Source organism: Pomacea canaliculata, linkage group LG10, assembly GCF_003073045.1.
Source record: "Pomacea canaliculata isolate SZHN2017 linkage group LG10, ASM307304v1, whole genome shotgun sequence".
Classification (NCBI taxonomy): Eukaryota; Metazoa; Mollusca; class Gastropoda; order Architaenioglossa; family Ampullariidae; genus Pomacea; species Pomacea canaliculata.
The window spans coordinates 6,010,046-6,027,707 of NC_037599.1; the positions used below are offsets into that span (position 1 = coordinate 6,010,046).

At 39.0% G+C, this 17,662-nt stretch overlaps 1 protein-coding gene across 1 annotated transcript in view; it reads left to right on the forward strand.

Annotated features, from left to right (window-relative positions):
• LOC112573231 (ubiquitin carboxyl-terminal hydrolase 24-like) overlaps positions 1–17,662 on the forward strand; it is a 38,822-nt gene that overhangs the window by 15,527 nt on the left and 5,633 nt on the right. The window contains 31 exon segments of the mRNA XM_025253409.1: positions 283–465; positions 687–880; positions 1,161–1,311; positions 1,626–1,785; positions 2,391–2,546; positions 3,143–3,377; positions 3,637–3,698; positions 3,894–4,079; positions 4,384–4,498; positions 5,090–5,234; positions 5,467–5,627; positions 6,100–6,280; positions 7,359–7,441; positions 7,637–7,775; positions 8,107–8,226; positions 9,170–9,516; positions 9,638–9,777; positions 10,356–10,491; positions 11,042–11,243; positions 11,422–11,525; positions 11,873–11,986; positions 12,453–12,552; positions 12,980–13,099; positions 13,631–13,723; positions 14,196–14,307; positions 14,967–15,085; positions 15,243–15,359; positions 15,720–15,785; positions 16,518–16,608; positions 16,924–17,078; positions 17,396–17,488. Of these exon segments, the coding sequence (XP_025109194.1) occupies positions 283–465; positions 687–880; positions 1,161–1,311; positions 1,626–1,785; positions 2,391–2,546; positions 3,143–3,377; positions 3,637–3,698; positions 3,894–4,079; positions 4,384–4,498; positions 5,090–5,234; positions 5,467–5,627; positions 6,100–6,280; positions 7,359–7,441; positions 7,637–7,775; positions 8,107–8,226; positions 9,170–9,516; positions 9,638–9,777; positions 10,356–10,491; positions 11,042–11,243; positions 11,422–11,525; positions 11,873–11,986; positions 12,453–12,552; positions 12,980–13,099; positions 13,631–13,723; positions 14,196–14,307; positions 14,967–15,085; positions 15,243–15,359; positions 15,720–15,785; positions 16,518–16,608; positions 16,924–17,078; positions 17,396–17,488 (4,380 nt within the window).

A 17,662-nucleotide genomic window follows, 5' to 3' on the forward strand; every position in this document is an offset into this window, starting at 1 on the left:
AGTGCTGCACGAAAAGAAAACACACAGCTGGTCACAAAAGCACATATTGTTGAGCCATATTAACTGCCAATTCTGCAGTAGTATTACAGTTGTTGTCTAGAAATTAGGGCCTATGTTTTCTAAATTTTTCAGCATGCTGATGTTTTCCCCACTTTGCTTATATTTCTATAGTGCTGGATCATTCCTAAGTTTACTTTTGTGTTCCTCAGACTAGCTTTACACATGAATTGCAAAAAGACCACTTAACCTGTTGAGTGTAAATTAACATTTTTTCCCACTCAGAATCTGAAGCAAACATCATCCTTAGAAGACGTGACTAGCATTAGTGGCAGCAAATCCAGCCCACGAAAGTCACCTCGTGCTGCTACCACCAGTTCACGGCATACTCCACGAGAAGTCATGAAAATTTTATTTGACAGCAGTGCCCCAGACATGTCGCCTTTCCGAGTCTTGTACAATTTAGAGGCAAGTAATTCATGATTGATAAAGAAATTTCCATCATGCAGTTTTCTTAAAGCTTACAGTTTTCCATCTTATAGCACAATTATTAGTGCACTGTCTTTAGTTTGAAACATATGTCCTATAATTCTGAGAGGGTAATCAGAAAAAAGAAGCAGAGAATGATTTAACAGCCATCTGAGAGAGATAGTAAGAAAGGTTTAATCAGGGTAAATTTGTGTCTACAGGTTCTCAGCAGCAAACTGATGCCAACTCACATTGAGGCAGGATCAGCAGCAGTGACACAGGTGGTTTGTGAAGAGTTCCTCAACAATGGTGGTCTCAGCCTCGTAGTCAACGTCCTACAGCCAGAGTCACTACCCGCTGACATTAACTATGAGATTCGACAGGGCTGCTACTCCATTTGTCTTCAGCTTGCCAGGTTTCTCAAAGCTTTCCTAGGAGCATGCATTTCAGAAAACAGTTTTTCCTGTCTGTTTTAAATGTACACAAGTGTAAGCAGAATTCAGTCCATTGTGTCAGGCAGGATTCTTTGGTTTGTCAGTTACCTGCCACTTTACTTACATTCACTTCCATACTGTCTCCTATACACAAACCTGACTGCCCCAATTATAGCACAACAGCCAATATTGACTATTAAATATTTCTGTGAGCTCTACCTTCCTCTCATCATGTGTCTATATCTGTTTAATGTGATGCAGGTACCTGCTGTGTGGGCTGAGCGTGACGGAAGAATCAAGCAGCACCGTTACACTGGACACCATGACACGACCTGGTGCTGGCATTGCTACAACTTCACCAGCACACAGCCCTGCCAAGTCTGCCAAGACTTCTGGAAGCAGAGCTATTCAGGTTGGTTGCTTGCAGTGCACATGACATATTTACATACCAATGGGAGTTAGACTGATGGCAGTCAAGGTTGTTAATGTGATAGAAAAGGGAGAGTTTCTTATCAACTACCATGGAAAAGAATTTTCACTATTTTCTTGGTATGGGTCCATTTTGTCGTTCCCACATGTCTCTTGAATAAAGAAATTAAGTTTCTGTTGAGACTATGTTGCTAGCAGCAATCCCAATTTGTACATAGCAGCAAAGACCAAAATAACAGCAGAGGAACTATAGGTGATGGATTCTAAGCCTCTCTGTTTATCTTAATGTTTTGCCAGACATTGACTCCTCAAGAATTCATCGAGACTGTATCTTGTTTTATGAGAGTAACATGGGCAGGGGCTGCTGGTCGTCTGCATTTATTGAGTTACAATCAGCCGATCAGAGAAGCCCGTGATGGGACTGCCTGTGGCCATCGCTCACGCCAAAGCAGTACAGGTACTGCATGAAATGTGTGCTTTCAAACCACAAAGTACTCTGCAGAAAACATACATTTATTTATTTGCCACAAATTGCATTTCAAGTATTTCTGCTTCTAAGCCATTATTTCTGTCAAGGATACCTGTAACTTACCATTGTCAGAAATCTATAGAGTATTTTGTCATCGCACTGCTGCTTTTAGTTGATTGAAGTTTATGCTTTATCATGGAAGGTTTATTGAGACTTTTAAAACAACTTCTTGGCCAGCAGATGCATATACATAAGCTGAGATATGAAGCCTTCTTTCTTGATTGACAATACTGCTAATATGTGCATATGTTTTGATTTAATATGTATTCTTATAAGTGTATCTGACGAAGAGGCAGATCATTTCTATCAATCCATATCTGGGGGGGTGGGAGTTCTAAAACAGAATCTGAATTTAAAATAGCAGGTTTCGAATCACTGAATCAAATTGAGTCGATATCATATATATATATGGACTGCTTTTAGTGACTGCTTTTGAGTGAAAAATTATTACTCCTCCCCACACTCACACCCTCTATACCCTGAGTTTATTAAGACACAGAGTAGATAGCAAAGAAAAGCCAAATTCATTGCAGGGAGTTCAGCCAGTACCAACAGTGATAGTGACTGTCAGAGCCTGCATGCTGGAGTGTGCTCACACCAGGTGAGCATCTCCACCAAAGATGCCAACATCGCCCGAGAGGCCCTCGAAATTCTCATCACATGCTTGCAGCTGCGGAGTGAGCTGATTGGTGAGGCTTTTGTTTTCTGGGTCCAGATAAACAAGAAGACTGGGTATCATAGTCTGGTGGTTAGTGCACTCAAAGTAGCTCACTAGTTGAAGGTTGATTTATCAGGTCCAGTAAGAGGCAGTTGAAGAGAACAAAAATTCCACATTTCACATGCTATGCCTTGAAAACAGTGAACCAGTTTAAGTTCACAGTCACTAAAAGCTGGCTGGAAGACCATTTACTGTTTGTAAAATGTAAATTTACCTCAGAAGAAGATAAGCTTGGAGTAAAGACTGTACAGAATTTACAAGCAAAGCAGTATTTTGTCAATCCCTTGTCACTGTGCAGCAATACTTATTTGCAAGGAAATCTGTTGTTTTAGACAGGTTTTTTTCTGTCTTTTTTTGCCATGCTGTTTTAAGACTGTGACTGTGCCCTGCATTTTACTATCATTCTTCCCCGTCATCTGTTGTAAAGTATACATTTATAACTTTTCTTTTAAAATGTCCACACACTTTGTATTGGTAGAAATTGGAATGCGAAAGAAAGAAAAGGTAAGAAATGATTGTTTTCCGAGTTGCTATGAAGCGTTTTAAGGCTAAAATATTTTTTTTCAGCTTCCTTCTATTCACTGCCATTCCTGAGTGACTTTGTCATTGACTTGCTGGTGGGATGCCCCTTACCAGATATGAGGATAGCCATGTGTGAACAACTCTGGTTGTTGTGTCAGCTCACACCCGATGTCTTGTCCCCAACACTTCAGCCCCCTCGTCAGTTTGTGCTGCAGCTGCTGCAACGAGCTTATCTCCCTTTTTGGGTAACTTCTTCCAGTGCCAGAGGCTCCACCCAGAAGTGAGTGTTACTGAAAGCTTTCTTTTTTTTATTAGTTTTTAAATAATCATTTAAATATTTGAATTGAGATTATACAAGTAATGGCATCTGTACGTTCAGGATCATTTTTATTCCATAAACTTTTAGAAATATTGTTGAAGCATTAAAATTACATGTTTAATACATTATGATGATGTTTAGCTCAGCACTATTTATTAGATAATGAAAATTATGTTATTCTGCGAAAAAAATAATGTTCTTGCATGTCCTGTTATTTCAGGTTACTTAGTCAGTGTTCTCAGTATTTTGATTTGCGCTGCCGTTTGCTAAAAAACTTGTCAGGTGAGTGTCACTTTTCTGTTTCTTCTGTTTGTTAATTTTGAAAATGTTTTGTAAGACAAGATGGAAAGATATATTTATAGTACGAAACAGCAGTGTGAGCATCATTTAGTAGTAGGAACTTTAAGCCAAAATTAAAGGATATATTCTGTAATATGTTTGCTCAGAACAGAAGTGTGAACTTTTGCTTGTTAACAGCTGAGCTTCAGGAAGACATGCAGCTTGATGTAGCATCTATGCTAGAAGATGAGATTGCTTGGCTCAGCAATTTTGCTCCATCACGACATGCAGAACTGCAGACAATGGACAATACCTTGTTGGCAGGACATCTGCATCTTATACGCACTTTGTTTACTTGTCAGGGCATCAACAAAGAGGAACTTGGTGAGTATTGATAGGTCAGGCCTGTTGGATATTTCTTAAATGGGGTCTTGCTGTATTGCAACTGCCAAAATATGAAATAAATGTTGCAGACATGATTGGTTGATTATAATTACATGTTTGTGTTTTTCTGATTAAGAGATAATTTAGTATATGATGCAATTTTTGAGATATGCCTATTTGTTACTGAAATTTTGCTGAGAGGATTGATGTGTGTCCACTCAGTTTAAGAAACTGATTATACTTGTGGACAGTTGAAGAAATAACTCAAGGCACTTTGTGTATGTGTGTTTGTGATATTTTGCAGGTGAGGAGCTTGTCAGTGATTTGCTCCATGACTTCCTGTTTCCAGCATCAAAGCTGATGATGGATAATGTCATTCAAATGTCTGATGACACTCGGCTGGCAGAATTCAACCCCAAGTTAGTTGGCCCTTCTTAAGCTTTTGTGTAGTTGGCATGGTGCACTCAACAGCTAAAATATGTTTCTTCTTTGACCTTACCATATTACTATTGGAGACCTTTTTTCACACACTGCTCCTTTGGCACTTTCAGGCCCAACTTTAGCAACACAGTATGCCACAGCTTGATAAGTAGCTAGCTTTTTTTACTCGTCCTGACCTACATTTGTATCAAAGAAGAGGAACTTTTTATTATAAATTATCTTTTTTCACTACTTCAGATGACATGACACTGAGGCCCTCCCAATGTTCCTACTATTTGGTTGAGATGAGTTTTAGTCAAAAAACCCCCCAAAAAACAGGTGCACTGGCAGTTCTCTCACCTTTCAGTGCTGTCTGAGGGCCTCACAAACCAAACACTTGCTAGCACTGTGAGGCAGTCAACTTTGAAGGGTTAGAGAGCAATTGTAGTTTGTTATCTCCTTATATCCCATGCTTATGCCATCTAGTAAGTCTTACAATATAAATATAACTACTGTTTTACTGATTGTGGTGATGGTGGAAGTCCTAATGTTGCCATCATTTTAAACAGATTTACTTATGTTTTTGATAGGTGCTCCTTGCGTGAGTCACGCCGTGCTGCATTTGATTTGCTAATTGAACTGTGCAATAACTGCCCGCACAACCAAGAGTTGGTCTGCCGACAGCTCTTAGTCATGCACCACCAGGCAAACCCAGACTGTGCCAATCAGTGGGAGGTAGGTGTCAAGCCAATTTTCCAAGACACTCTAGTAAAATAACTGGAGCCGTCAATCTTCACAAAAAATGAACATTTACTTGCAGCAATGACTTTCTCTGTCATTAAGGCTTTTCTTATTGTGACCCATGATATTTTTTAAACTTTGGGAGGGTGTTAAGCCTTGTCAGGAATGGGATATCATAGTCAGACATTCTTTACCTGCCTGAACACAATGCCTCTTGCAATTGCAGTACATGCCTGCTGTTGATGGTCGGGCAGCGTGCGGCTATGTTGGACTGAAGAATGCTGGGGCGACATGCTACATGAACTCAGTGCTGCAGCAGCTGTACATGGTGCCTGGAGTGCCTGAAGCCGTATTGTCTGTTGATGAGGATAGTCCTGATGAAGACAGGTAACAAAACAGATAAATATTCTGTTATGTTGTTGCAGCACTTAGCAGTGACACAAATGCACATGCACAGTCTGAATGTCTGATTATGCTTTGCTAGCCATGTACCATCTAGGACAAACCTCATAACCATTTAAACTTTATTCATGTTAGTGCTGTCATTATACATGATTTTATTCAAACTCTTGGATATAATTTTGTCATTGTGAGTTCATTTTTTTTTTAGCAGCTGTGAACCTATTGAAAGAGAAATATTTGCCTACACTTTTGTTTTATCATTTTGTGAAGTGCATTAAGCTTCCACCTAAAGGAGTCATGATTTATTAATTATTTTCATTATTATAACCTCATACTACAGTGATGTCACCATTGTTTTTAGAATATTCTTAATACCTCTGTGTGTCTGTGTGTGTGTGTGTGTTTGTGTGTGTTTGTGTGTGTGCACTTCAATGCACACAAAAAATGGTGTATACAGTGTCTTTTACCAGATCCAACAGGTGTTTGGACATCTCATGGAGAGCAAGCTGCAGTTTCATGAGCCAGAACGTTTCTGGAGTATTTTCAGGCTGTGGGGTCAGACTATCAATGTCCGCGAACAGCAAGATGCCTTTGATTTTTTCCAGGCCCTTACAGATCAAGTGGATGAGCACATGAAGGTCAGTGAACAGAACAAGGACAGTTTATAGGGAGATTGGCATGGAGGAAACTGTACACAAGCAGATTTTAGTGGTGGAGATATAATATTGTTGACACATTATCAGTGGTGGAGATATAATGTTGTGAACATGTTATCAAGAGTGGAGATGTAATATTGTTAACACATTATTGGTGGTAGATTTTGCTCTTGATCACTTTTACAAGTGCAAGAATTCCACATTTTTGTGCCAGGTTTAGGTATTGCTCTATGATAATGTCAACTGAAACAAACATGATTCACATTCATTTAGAAAAATTTAATAAAAGGGACTTTGCCATGAGCATAATTTTTTTCCGTCATATACCTGCATAAAAGGGCTCAAAGAACAAGTTTTCAAACTGTCAATTATTGATAAATGCTCAGTAATTAAATACTTTATAAAATATACGTAGTAAATTTAAGTACTGCTTAACCCTCTGTTAACTGGGAGTATTTTCAGGGAAGTCAGTAGCCAACATAACACTTTATTCAGCCTTCATAAATAGAACTTTCTGTTGTAAAATATAAATCTTAAAATAAGGAGGGGGCTTAATAAAAGGAGTGAACAAAGGAGCAATATGATAAAAGAGAGAATGCAATTAAAAGCTCTTTCCTAAATTGTGAGACATCAGTAGCATTCTTTGCGGCCCTATACTCCACTGGGGATGATTAGGAACAAGAAGAAGTTGCATTTTTTGTTACATATTGGTTACCTTACAGTAGCATATAACTAAACAGCAACCCTGATGTACTGTTTTGACAGCCCTTTTGTGGGGGCTGCTATTTCATTGGTGACACATTAAAAATGTATTAAATTAGTGAGATAGCGGTTGCTGGCATTCGATCTTCAGAGATTAAGATTATGTGACATGCTTTGGAGGATGTAATTTGGACTGCTTGTGAAGTTTTTAATATTTTATGTTCTTGAACATAATGGGTGGGATGGTTCATTGCAAAATGCATGCTTGTGAATAAATGTGTGTTGGAATACATCCTTGCAATGCCTTTTCCCATATTAATGTGAAATTTTTTATTTGAAATTCTTGTTCTTTTTGCAGAAAATTGGAAAGGAGGAGATATTCAAGAATAAGTTTCAGGGAAAGTTTTCAGATCAAAAGATTTGCAAAGACTGTCCACACAGGTAATCAATTTGTCGTAGTTATGCCTTAAAGTAATATTACCAGGTGTTTTATGCTTCATTTAGATGTAGTTTTCAGTATCCAGAGGTAGTGGGCAAGAATCTGGTCATAAGCAGCAACAGCCCATTCCTGTATATATATTTAAAAGTATCTATTGGAATAAAACTCGCAACAATGTGTTTTGTACCTCTCCTCAGGTATGAGAGAGAGGAAGCATTCATTGCATTGAACCTAACCGTGAAGAATGCCACGCTACAGGATTCCTTGGATCAGTTCGTCAAGGGCGAACTGCTGGAGGGGGACAATGCCTACTTCTGTGAGAAGTGTGGGGAGAAGGTGGGAGGCCCTTTATTTGTTCTTACTGTACTTTCACTCACTTGTCAATGACAAATCCTCCTTTAAAAATTGCTTCGTGTCTTTCACGCTGACCAGCCATTTACTTTGTTAAGAAAAAAAAGGTATCAAGGGATAAAACATACATGTCCAACTGATTTTCAGAGATCTCATCTTGACACTTTTACTTAATTACACCATATGTAATACCATTAATCTAAAAAAAAGAAAGTTATAACATCTTGGCTGGAAATATGTGCATTTTTCTAAAGTGGAATAGCACTGAGTATCCTGCGGGGCTACTCATACTTGACTCTGTCTTGTATATCAACAGAGAAACACCATCAAACGTATGTGCATCAAGACACTGCCGCCTCTTCTTTGCATACAACTGAAGCGCTTTGGCTATGACTGGGAGACTAACAGAGCTCTTAAGTTTGATGATTATTTCAAGGTAAAACACCCACCAGGTTTTTGAAATTTATTTATTGATGTGTGGATTTATATTTCTGTATTTCTAAACAGCTTTCTGGATTAATTCTTCTTGTCACCTTTATTCTGTTCATTCTCTTTCTACCTTCTGCTTTCTGTCCTTACCAGACAAGTCTACTTTGCCGTAATATAGCATTAGTTGCTGGCTCATTGTAAAACACCAATTCCTTCTTATGCTTTTCCTCTTACCCTTCATAAATAATTGTTTTTACATCTTGTGGGTTTGTTACACAGTAACTGATGTTGACAAGTACAATGGATTATTAAATCACAGTATATTATTAACATACGAGGTCAGTCTGAAAAGTATGCTTTGTGTGAGCTATGGGCAAAAGAGAGATAAGTGGATTGTGCTATCATCTGACATCCTATCTTGGTCTGTGAGCAAGTCTACATAGAGATTCTGCAGCATTTGCTCTTCTTTGTGTGCAAGAAGAGTTGTAGCAGGACCTGTCATGGCTTCTTCACCGCAAAAATGCATCTGCTCAGAATGCTCTGAGTGACTGTTCTTGGCTGAGAAGAACATTGTTATGCTGGAACAGCTTCCCTATTCACCTGATCTTGCTTTATGTGACTTTTTTTTCTTGTCCCCAAGTTTGAGGGGATCATCAAAAGACCTGTTTTGAAGGCGTGGAGACCATTAAGAGGGCTGTAACAACGGAGCGGAGGACATCCCAGAAGAATTCTCCCAGCAGTGTATAGGAGCATGGCAACACAAAAAAATGTTGAAGTACATTAGACTCGAGGGGGATTCCTTGGAATGGGAAACCATATTGTTTGAAATGGGAATTGTTTGTGACACCAGTCCCATTTCTTTTCAGACAGACCTCGTATACTTTTGAAGGTGAAAGTTGACAGTCGTATGACATTGATCTTATGGTTAATAAATACAATGTTGAATTCAGTTCCCATGGATACTGAACATGGAGCCATACACAGCAGAAGGCATGGCCAGATTGGAAATGGAGGCAGGGATGCAAGAGGCAGCAGGGGATGTGGGATCTGGTGCTGGTGATGGTAATATCATTTCCCTGAACAACGGTGAAGTGTCGGACAGCAGCAGCAGCAGCAGTGGCATTAGTGGAAGCAGTGGGATGAGTGCCGGAAGTGAGATGGGAAGCGGGGACATGGTGTCGGAGCCAGCTGTGTTGGAGCAGCAGCCCAAGTGCATTAACTACGAGCTAGTGGGCATTGTGGTGCACAGTGGACAGGCTAATGCAGGCCACTACTATTCCTTTATCAAGGATAGAAGGTTAGCACAGACCATCCTTTCTTGAAGTTGCTGTACTCTTGTCATCATAAGTACCACATGTTTGTGCATGATATGTCATTGGTGCTGGTGAGTGCAATAAAGCCTTACTTTGGTGTTCCAGGGGAACAGTGCTCACCAACCCTAACAAGGGCAAGTGGTTCAAGTTCAATGATACAATAGTGGAAGAGTTTGACATGACAGATAGCACAGTTGAGCAAGAATGTTTTGGAGGAATGTATCGAGCCAAGGTCTTTGATTCCAGTGAGTGATTAATTTTCTTCCTGAGCTGACACGTTTTCTTACAAAAATTTGGTGATTGTTGTTGTATTTGATTTTGGAGGGAAAGTGCTTCCACCTCACAGTGATTTCGCACTGTGGGGGATGTGGGTGTAGGGAGGGGGTCGCTATCTTGTGCACATGTACAAAATTTGGTACACATCATGAGTTTTTTAAGGTGGAACTGCTCAATTTGCATTTATTAAGACAAGATGTGACCATAATTAAAGCTTTTTAGACTTTTACAAGGAGAGAAGACTTTGCTATACTAAAATTCAAGCAGCCTTGTATGTCACATTTTGCAAAATATTTTTATGTGATTTTCTTTGCCAGTTTTAGTTATTTACCTGTTTTTACTCAGCGTCCTACAGATAATGCCTTTTAAAGTTTTAAGTATTTAACACACTAGTTTCTCTGGTCTCCTATGGTGTCCATTAGTAGCCATTTTTTCCAGCAAAAAACTAGGGCTCAGTGTGTTTATATGATGTGAATTACAGACTCTCAGCTCTGGCTTGAAATCTGGTATGAAAAATATAATGCTGTTGTCAATATGTCTCTTGCAGCAAACTCCTATCCAGAAGAACGTCTGCGTTACTGGAATGGTTATCTGCTGTTTTATGAACGTATGGAGGAGCCCCACACACCTACCAGTGCCAAACGCAGTCGTATTCTGAGTCGTCGTCTTTTGCCTCATGGAGGGTGTGTCATGAAATTTCTGTTGTAAAGTTTTGTTCATGCCACTTTATCTCCGCAATTTTGGAATTTTGTTTGTTAATATATTAGCATGTCTTTCTTATATGTTATTGTTTAACTTATTCTTATTTGTGAAATCAGATCAGACCTACAGCTTATTTTTTCAAACTTTGGAATATCAAAAAAGAAAAAAAAAGCCTACTTAAATGCGAATTTTAGGAACACTTATGTGAGCAGCCTACATTTACAAAATTTAGCTTGCATTTGTATAGATTCACTCGTTTTTATATTCAATGACTCTTTGTGAGCAAGGTTTTTTTTGTGTGTCTTTTTAGAGATTATAGTTAAATTGTGTACATGAGCAGCTCATCTAGTAACATTTGATGAACCCTTATCCCACAACCCGGCTAGCTGATTAACAAGCCATGAGAGCAAAGCATTGAGATTACTTGTAAATTAACACTTTCTTACCTTTTTGAAGACCTGCTGTTGTGTAATCTAAGTGTGCCGTGCTGTATGTTTACTCAAATTATTTGGTACCTACCCCTGAGGATAGGAAGCGCAGCCTGGACTCCAACAGTCTTCTGGAGCTGACAGAGCTGGTGCACAAGGGAGAACAGAGGGGCATATTTGTGGAGCGCATGCCAGCCTCCATCCAGCAGGCAATCCATGCCGAAAACATCACGTTTGTCAAGAACCGTGATGTCTACAACCCAGACTACTTCTCCTATCTTCTCAGACTCATTTCCCAGAATTCAGTAGGCAATTCTTTTTCTTTTATTTATTTTTTTGCTCTTGTCTTCCATTATTTTATGAAGCGGATGTTTAAGAATTCTTCAAATGTTTTGGAACTAATTTTGTTTTTGTAGCAAGAACTGCTTGTAGAAGTAGATAGCTCTGGGCTAGTAACTCAATTTATGCTTTTCCCTCATCCAGGACTATGTGGATAGCCCACAGTACAGCAAGATGTGTGTTAATGCCATACAACTGGGAGTGAAGTTTTTGTTTAACACCTACCTCCGTACCAGCCAGAAGAATCAGTATGTGTTTTACCATTGTTCATAATCCATTTTGATAGCTGGATGACTTGCTTTCTTGCATGATGAAGAACCTACTGTTCAGTTTGCAGGCCTGTCCACATCTATCAAACTAAGTACCATACGCAAGATCTTGTTTTCAGTTTGTGACATAACTAAGTGTACTGCTTGTCTTTTCTGCATCCATTTATTTTGTGAGCCAGGAAAATGTTGAGCTTGATATTTTCCCTGACTTGCCTGATCTTTATACACCATGTCTTGAGAAGTGTGCATGCCTGAGTTTATATAGTTTTCTGTAGCTATTTTTTTGTGTGGATGAAAATAACATATTTACTTGCTTATTTTGTCAGGAGTGAATTAGATGAGTGGGCACAGGTGCTGGAAGTCCTGTTTTCTCAGTGCAAGGATGCTTGTATATGGTTCATTGACTTCCTGGCTGGTCCAGATGGCAGCCAGTATCTGAAGTAAGTGTCACATGTTTATGTTTGTGAGGTGAGGGAAGCTTAAATGAGCAGCGTACGTGCAATTAAATGTTACATGATAAAGCACATTTATATATAGCACATTAAACATGCTCTTTTCTCTTTATAAATCAGACGTGATCAGACAGCATAAAGGCATGCACATTATCAAATAAAGTTTTTAAAAAAAAATAATCTTCCAGAAAAGATGAGTGGCTGATATATAAATGCTGGACATCATTAGCCCCGGGGAAGAGCTGACAATGTAGTGCAGATTCTGGTAGCATCTGATGACATTGATTCAGCTTTATTTACTGATTGACATCAACCAGTGATCGCAAGAAAGTTTTTATTCTGCTTGAGATCTATTTTTTTACATTGAATGAATATTCTTCTTATAATTAGCAGTTGTTTTTATCAGCATGTAACTCATTGGTTTGCAGTCTATTGATTTGACACTATGTGACAGGCCTTTCATTCTGGAATGTCCCATCAAGGAAGTGCGTGTCATGTTTGCCAAAGTTCTTGAACACATGATGTCCAGCTTCTTAGCTCATGGGGGAGTATCGGTGAGTGCACATGCACCAATCACATTCTTCAGTTTTACATTGGTCTTTGTTCTCATTACCACAGTGGGCTAAGAACAAACATTTGACTTGGCACAGTTTTGCATTAATACATTTTAGTTATCACATGTTGATGTGTTGTAGATGATGATGACATTGAGATAGAAAACTATGCTGAAAGCAGTTTGTAGTTAGTTTTTCCAGCAGAGCAGTTTATATGTAAAGTAAATGAAACCTAATCAAAACCATTTGAGATTTGCACTAGAAAGTGAAACTTTGTAAAGGTGGGCTATTAGCAAGTGGACTAACCAAACAAGATGAATGGCCTTGGGGTTGAGGGTGGGCAGGTAATAGCAGATTGTGGTATGCCTTCTCCATTTGTCCTGTGATTTGCACTCTGAGCTTGGACTGGTCCTGCCATACCTTTCAGACTCAGAAGACGTTTGATGCTTTGGTGGAGCAGTTACTACGCATGCTGGACAAGGAAGTGGTGGATTACGTCAGACACTGCAGCCAGTACTTCCTAGTTCTCAAGACATACATACAAATGGTGAGGCTCACAGTGTTTTATTGGAGCCACTATTTACTACCTTGTTTTAAAGACTTACAGATGAAGCGGCTCAAAGTGGTGTTTCTGGCAGTTGCAGTAGCTTCATTGTGTCTGTTTTAATTTTGCTTACATGTAGAGTAACAGTGCAATAACTTTGAGAAAGCAAAAGTACTGGGAGACCATCCAGCACAGAACTATATAGTAGATCTGCTTCTAATCGCCATCTGGAATAAATAAAATTGTATCATCTCCTTTTTAATGTTTCCTGTTAATGTATGCATAAGCTGAGTCATTTTCTTTTACAAATAATAGGATGCAACATTGCATTAATTTCAATAGTAGGAGTACATTTACACTCCGTTACTCCCTACCCCCCACTCCACTCCCACACACACATGTGTACATGGGCATGCTTGTGCGTGAAAACAAGTAAGCAGAAATTTGATAGAATACTTGTTGCTTTCTGTCCATCTGTTTCACAGTAAATATTTTTCAAATGTAGATTCTTTGTTATCTCAAACTTTGTTGCAGGGAACCAAAGCATGTGCCCATATGTTTGGCCGACAAGGTTTCCAACGCCTCATAGCCTTCCTGTTGGGCAACACTGCCAACGGCGTAGACGAGGTAAATGCATGTAGCTGTAACTGTTTTGCAAATACCTGAGGCAGCTATTACTCACCTCTGTTTTCCCAGATATTGGACTTTTATGAGTAGGACATTGTCTAGTATTCTAAAAGGTTTTTTGGTCTTAGTGTACCCAGAATGGTCTAAGACTGGTTTTTACAAAGATTTGACAAAAGTCAAATTACTGTGAGAATTATTTAATTATAATTTAATTTATTTATTAAAGTTTTAATAATCTTTTAAATAAAGTGTTTTGTGTTTATATTGAATCCAGTTGTTGCTGATTTGAGTGTTTGATGTTTTTGCCTGTTAATATTTCTCTTTTCTGTTTCACGAGTTATAGTTTTCTTCTTATCTGTTTGATATGGTTTGAGTTGATTTAACCTTCCTCACTCTCATAATTTTGTTTACAGTCCTTCTTCCTATCATTGTTATCACACGAGCTGAGCTGTTTTGTTGTGACTGTTTATAGGATGGAGGCAGTCGTCGATGGAGCTCAATCCAGGCACGAGAATTTGGACACCTGCACAGTTCCTTAGCAATGCTGATCCTCAACTGTGACGTGTCTGTGTACCGCACAGAGAGTATGTTGAAATCTCTTGTGAGGCTAGATGCATATAAGGTTGCAGCTGCTGTGTCTGCTATAAGCGGGGGAAAAATGATAGCATCGTTCAAGATCTTAAGAAAAAGGGGGAAAAAACTAGAGCACTTTGGATCGGAATGGCAAGAAAATGTTCGTAACTGAGACAATCTGTAAAGGAATACATTTCTTACAACATCTAGACATTCCTAATATGACTCTGAAAGTGGATACCCAGATGGTTAGAGCACTGGCATCCATGGGTGCACACCTGATTATGAAAAGGAAGGTCATAGTGACTCAATAGACAGCAGTGCCAGGCAGGCCTGAATGTACATATTGCAAAACCCTGACAAAGCTACAGCTTGGCTAAATACAGCAGGCTAATGTTTAACTAGATAATTTTGTACATCCCTTGATTAATGTTATAAATAAATATCAGAATGGTCAGTGGAGGGTAAAAAGGTTCCCCACCCCTACCATAGAGGGTCTGAATATAACAAACCTTGTTCTGAATATAACAAACCTTTAACACCTAAGTTCTTGCTAATGCTAAGAGGTGACAGAGTATTATTTAGTGTTGCAGTTGTTGACTTCAAGATCCATATCCTTCATCTCCATCACATTTGTAAGGCATTTTTTTTGTGTGTGTGCATTGGCCAGGTTTGGGTGATCTTGCACCTCGGCTACCTCAGATGGTACAACCCCGCATCTTTCTCAAGATGAGTCCTGACATGCAGAAGTTTGTCTTTGGAGCTGAATCCGTTCACTACCTCAGAGAGGTAAGTTAAGAAGGGTATCCGCTAAATCCAAACAGGACCAGCAACTTGCATTTCACCGTAGAAGAAAACTTGTCTGGCATATGAAAAAGATATAAAGGCAGATCAGGCAGAAACCCCCATAGCCCCATACAAAGATACAGTTTTAGTGTATCCACAGGTGGCGCAGGCAGTCCGGGAATTGACAACAGGAAATATGGCAACAATCATCGACATGCTGCTGTACTGCAGCTTCTGCAACCTGTCTTTCAGTCTGACATTGGTCAAACAGCTTATGGTGAGTAATTCTTCAGCTGAGAGTACCTGTGTGTGTGCTTTTCATGATCTGCCATTTCTGCATTCTCATGTCTTGCCAATTTGTCATCGTGATTCATCATAAATGTTGTAAGAATCTGTATGAGAGAAGTAAAAAAAAAAAAAACAATTATCATCATTGTTTATTTAAAAGCCATTTAATGTTATACAAATTGAGAAGTATGCATTTATGCTGTTTAAAAGATACAGTGCAACATGTTTATGGTGTAAACATTTCAGTGAACAGTTACTGGGGCATTTCCTAGTTTTCATTTATGCTTATTGTGGCCGTATGACTTGAATTAGTGACACTGCAGAAAAGGACTATTTCTGTTCATCACAGCTACAGTACACCAATGCACCATCTAATGAGTTGAAAACCATCTTCAACTTGCTGACAGAAGTGTTGGTAAGTATCCTGTATTTGCACAAGCTTTCGTGGCAACTAATATTTTCTCCCTCGCATGTGTGTGCGCACACACAAATTCTGAGTCCTTTTCTCCGTCGTGAACACAGTAATATTAAAATGTTCAAATTTTTAAAAAGTATTACGTGTGCATCATTTGTCTTAATAACCAATTTTTCTTTTTCAAAATACTTAATCTAACTATCTAACTCTTTTTTAAAAACCTTATTTGTGATTCTTCAGCCTTCTACAATGCATCGAGCACTGTTTTGAAAGTCTTCATTGCACGTTTCTTCTTCATCAAAATTAAATAGTTGTAGAGTAAAACCTCCTTATTAAGACCTTCTGTAATCCGACCCCCTCTTAGAAATGACCCAAAACCTTTTCGCAGACATTTTACTATGTAAATGTTATCTCTGGTATGACCACCTCCCCAGTGCAACTTACAGTTGACAGTTTGTAACTTATTACGACCTTTTTGCAGAAGTCATGTTTTGAAAGGTATTAAGTACTTTTTTAAACCATCTACCCTCCATTACAACTTTCTACAGAAATAACATACAAAATGAGACGCGCCTGTTTATGGTTGTCTTTCTTTCTATGCATATCAGTCAATTGTGTTTTGCAGAAGTTTATAAAAATAAGATTTTTGTGACCAACTGTTTGTGATTTATTATGATTTTCTGCAGAAATCACATTAAACAGTTTGTCCTTTGTAACTGTTTGTCTTTGCAGACTCTTGAGGATTCTTTGCAGCTGACACGCCTCAAGTGGGTTATCGATGGTTATGCTGATGAAAAAGGAAACAAATATGAAGGCCTTATTTGTGAGTGATAATTGTTATGTCCCTAAATAGATGATTGTTACCAACATGGTGACAATGGTGTGGAGACACTATGTGTTTGCATGCATGCATGTGTTTGGGGTTGTCGAAGCCCCGCACTAAGATAGTGTTTTGACGTATAGGCACTATTCATTTCCACATGACCATTTAGTCTTCACTTGAGATTGCTGTCTGTATATAACAGGTTTGCTGAAAGAAAACTCTGGTTTTGTAATACCTAGGTCAGCAGTATGTGATTGTGCCAGCTTATCATTGCCAGTGTCATCAGTACTTTCATGTACCAATGTTCTCTTTCAGCGGTCATTCGCTTGGACCATGTGTCTGACAGCAGACGGTCCTACCAGTGTATCAAGTTCTTGGTCAGTTTGAGCAATCGCAGCAGCCTAGCCAAAGACAATCTGCTGCGCACCCCATCCAAATGGCAGTGGGCTGTCAACTGGCTGAAGAAGAAGGTCAGCAAGTAGCATTCAAACTAGTTTTATGATTGATTCAGCAGTTCTGTACTGGGACCTTATCTTACTGATGACCTGTCAGAATATTGTACCATCAACTAGATAAGCTGTGTGTGTTTTGAGCATTTAAAACAAGAGGAAGCAAACAACAAGGAGAGTGAACCTAAAACAAGAGAAATCTGTTTTCGGCTCCATAACTTATTAGGGATCTGGTGATTTCTTTTATTACTAGAACATCTTGAGATTAGTCGTGATATGTATTCTGCAGGCTTTGTGGAAAGCATGATTCTTAAATTGCTTGCGCGCTGGTCTTTCAGATGACTGAGTATTACTGGAGCACTTCTTCCACAGCCAATCTCTCCAATGATGATTCTAACCGCAAGTCATTCCAGCGTACACAGAGTGCACAGGTTGATTGCAGTGTCTTATCTTTGTTTGCCACGCTTGCCACTGTATGAGAAAGTTGTGAAACCAGATGATATTTTTTCTTCTTTTCGTCCTTCATCACCCTCCCTCCTCCTCTTTCTCTGCATCTCTTTCTAGTCCTCCTTTTCTTCTGATCTTCTTCCTCATTTTCTTCTATC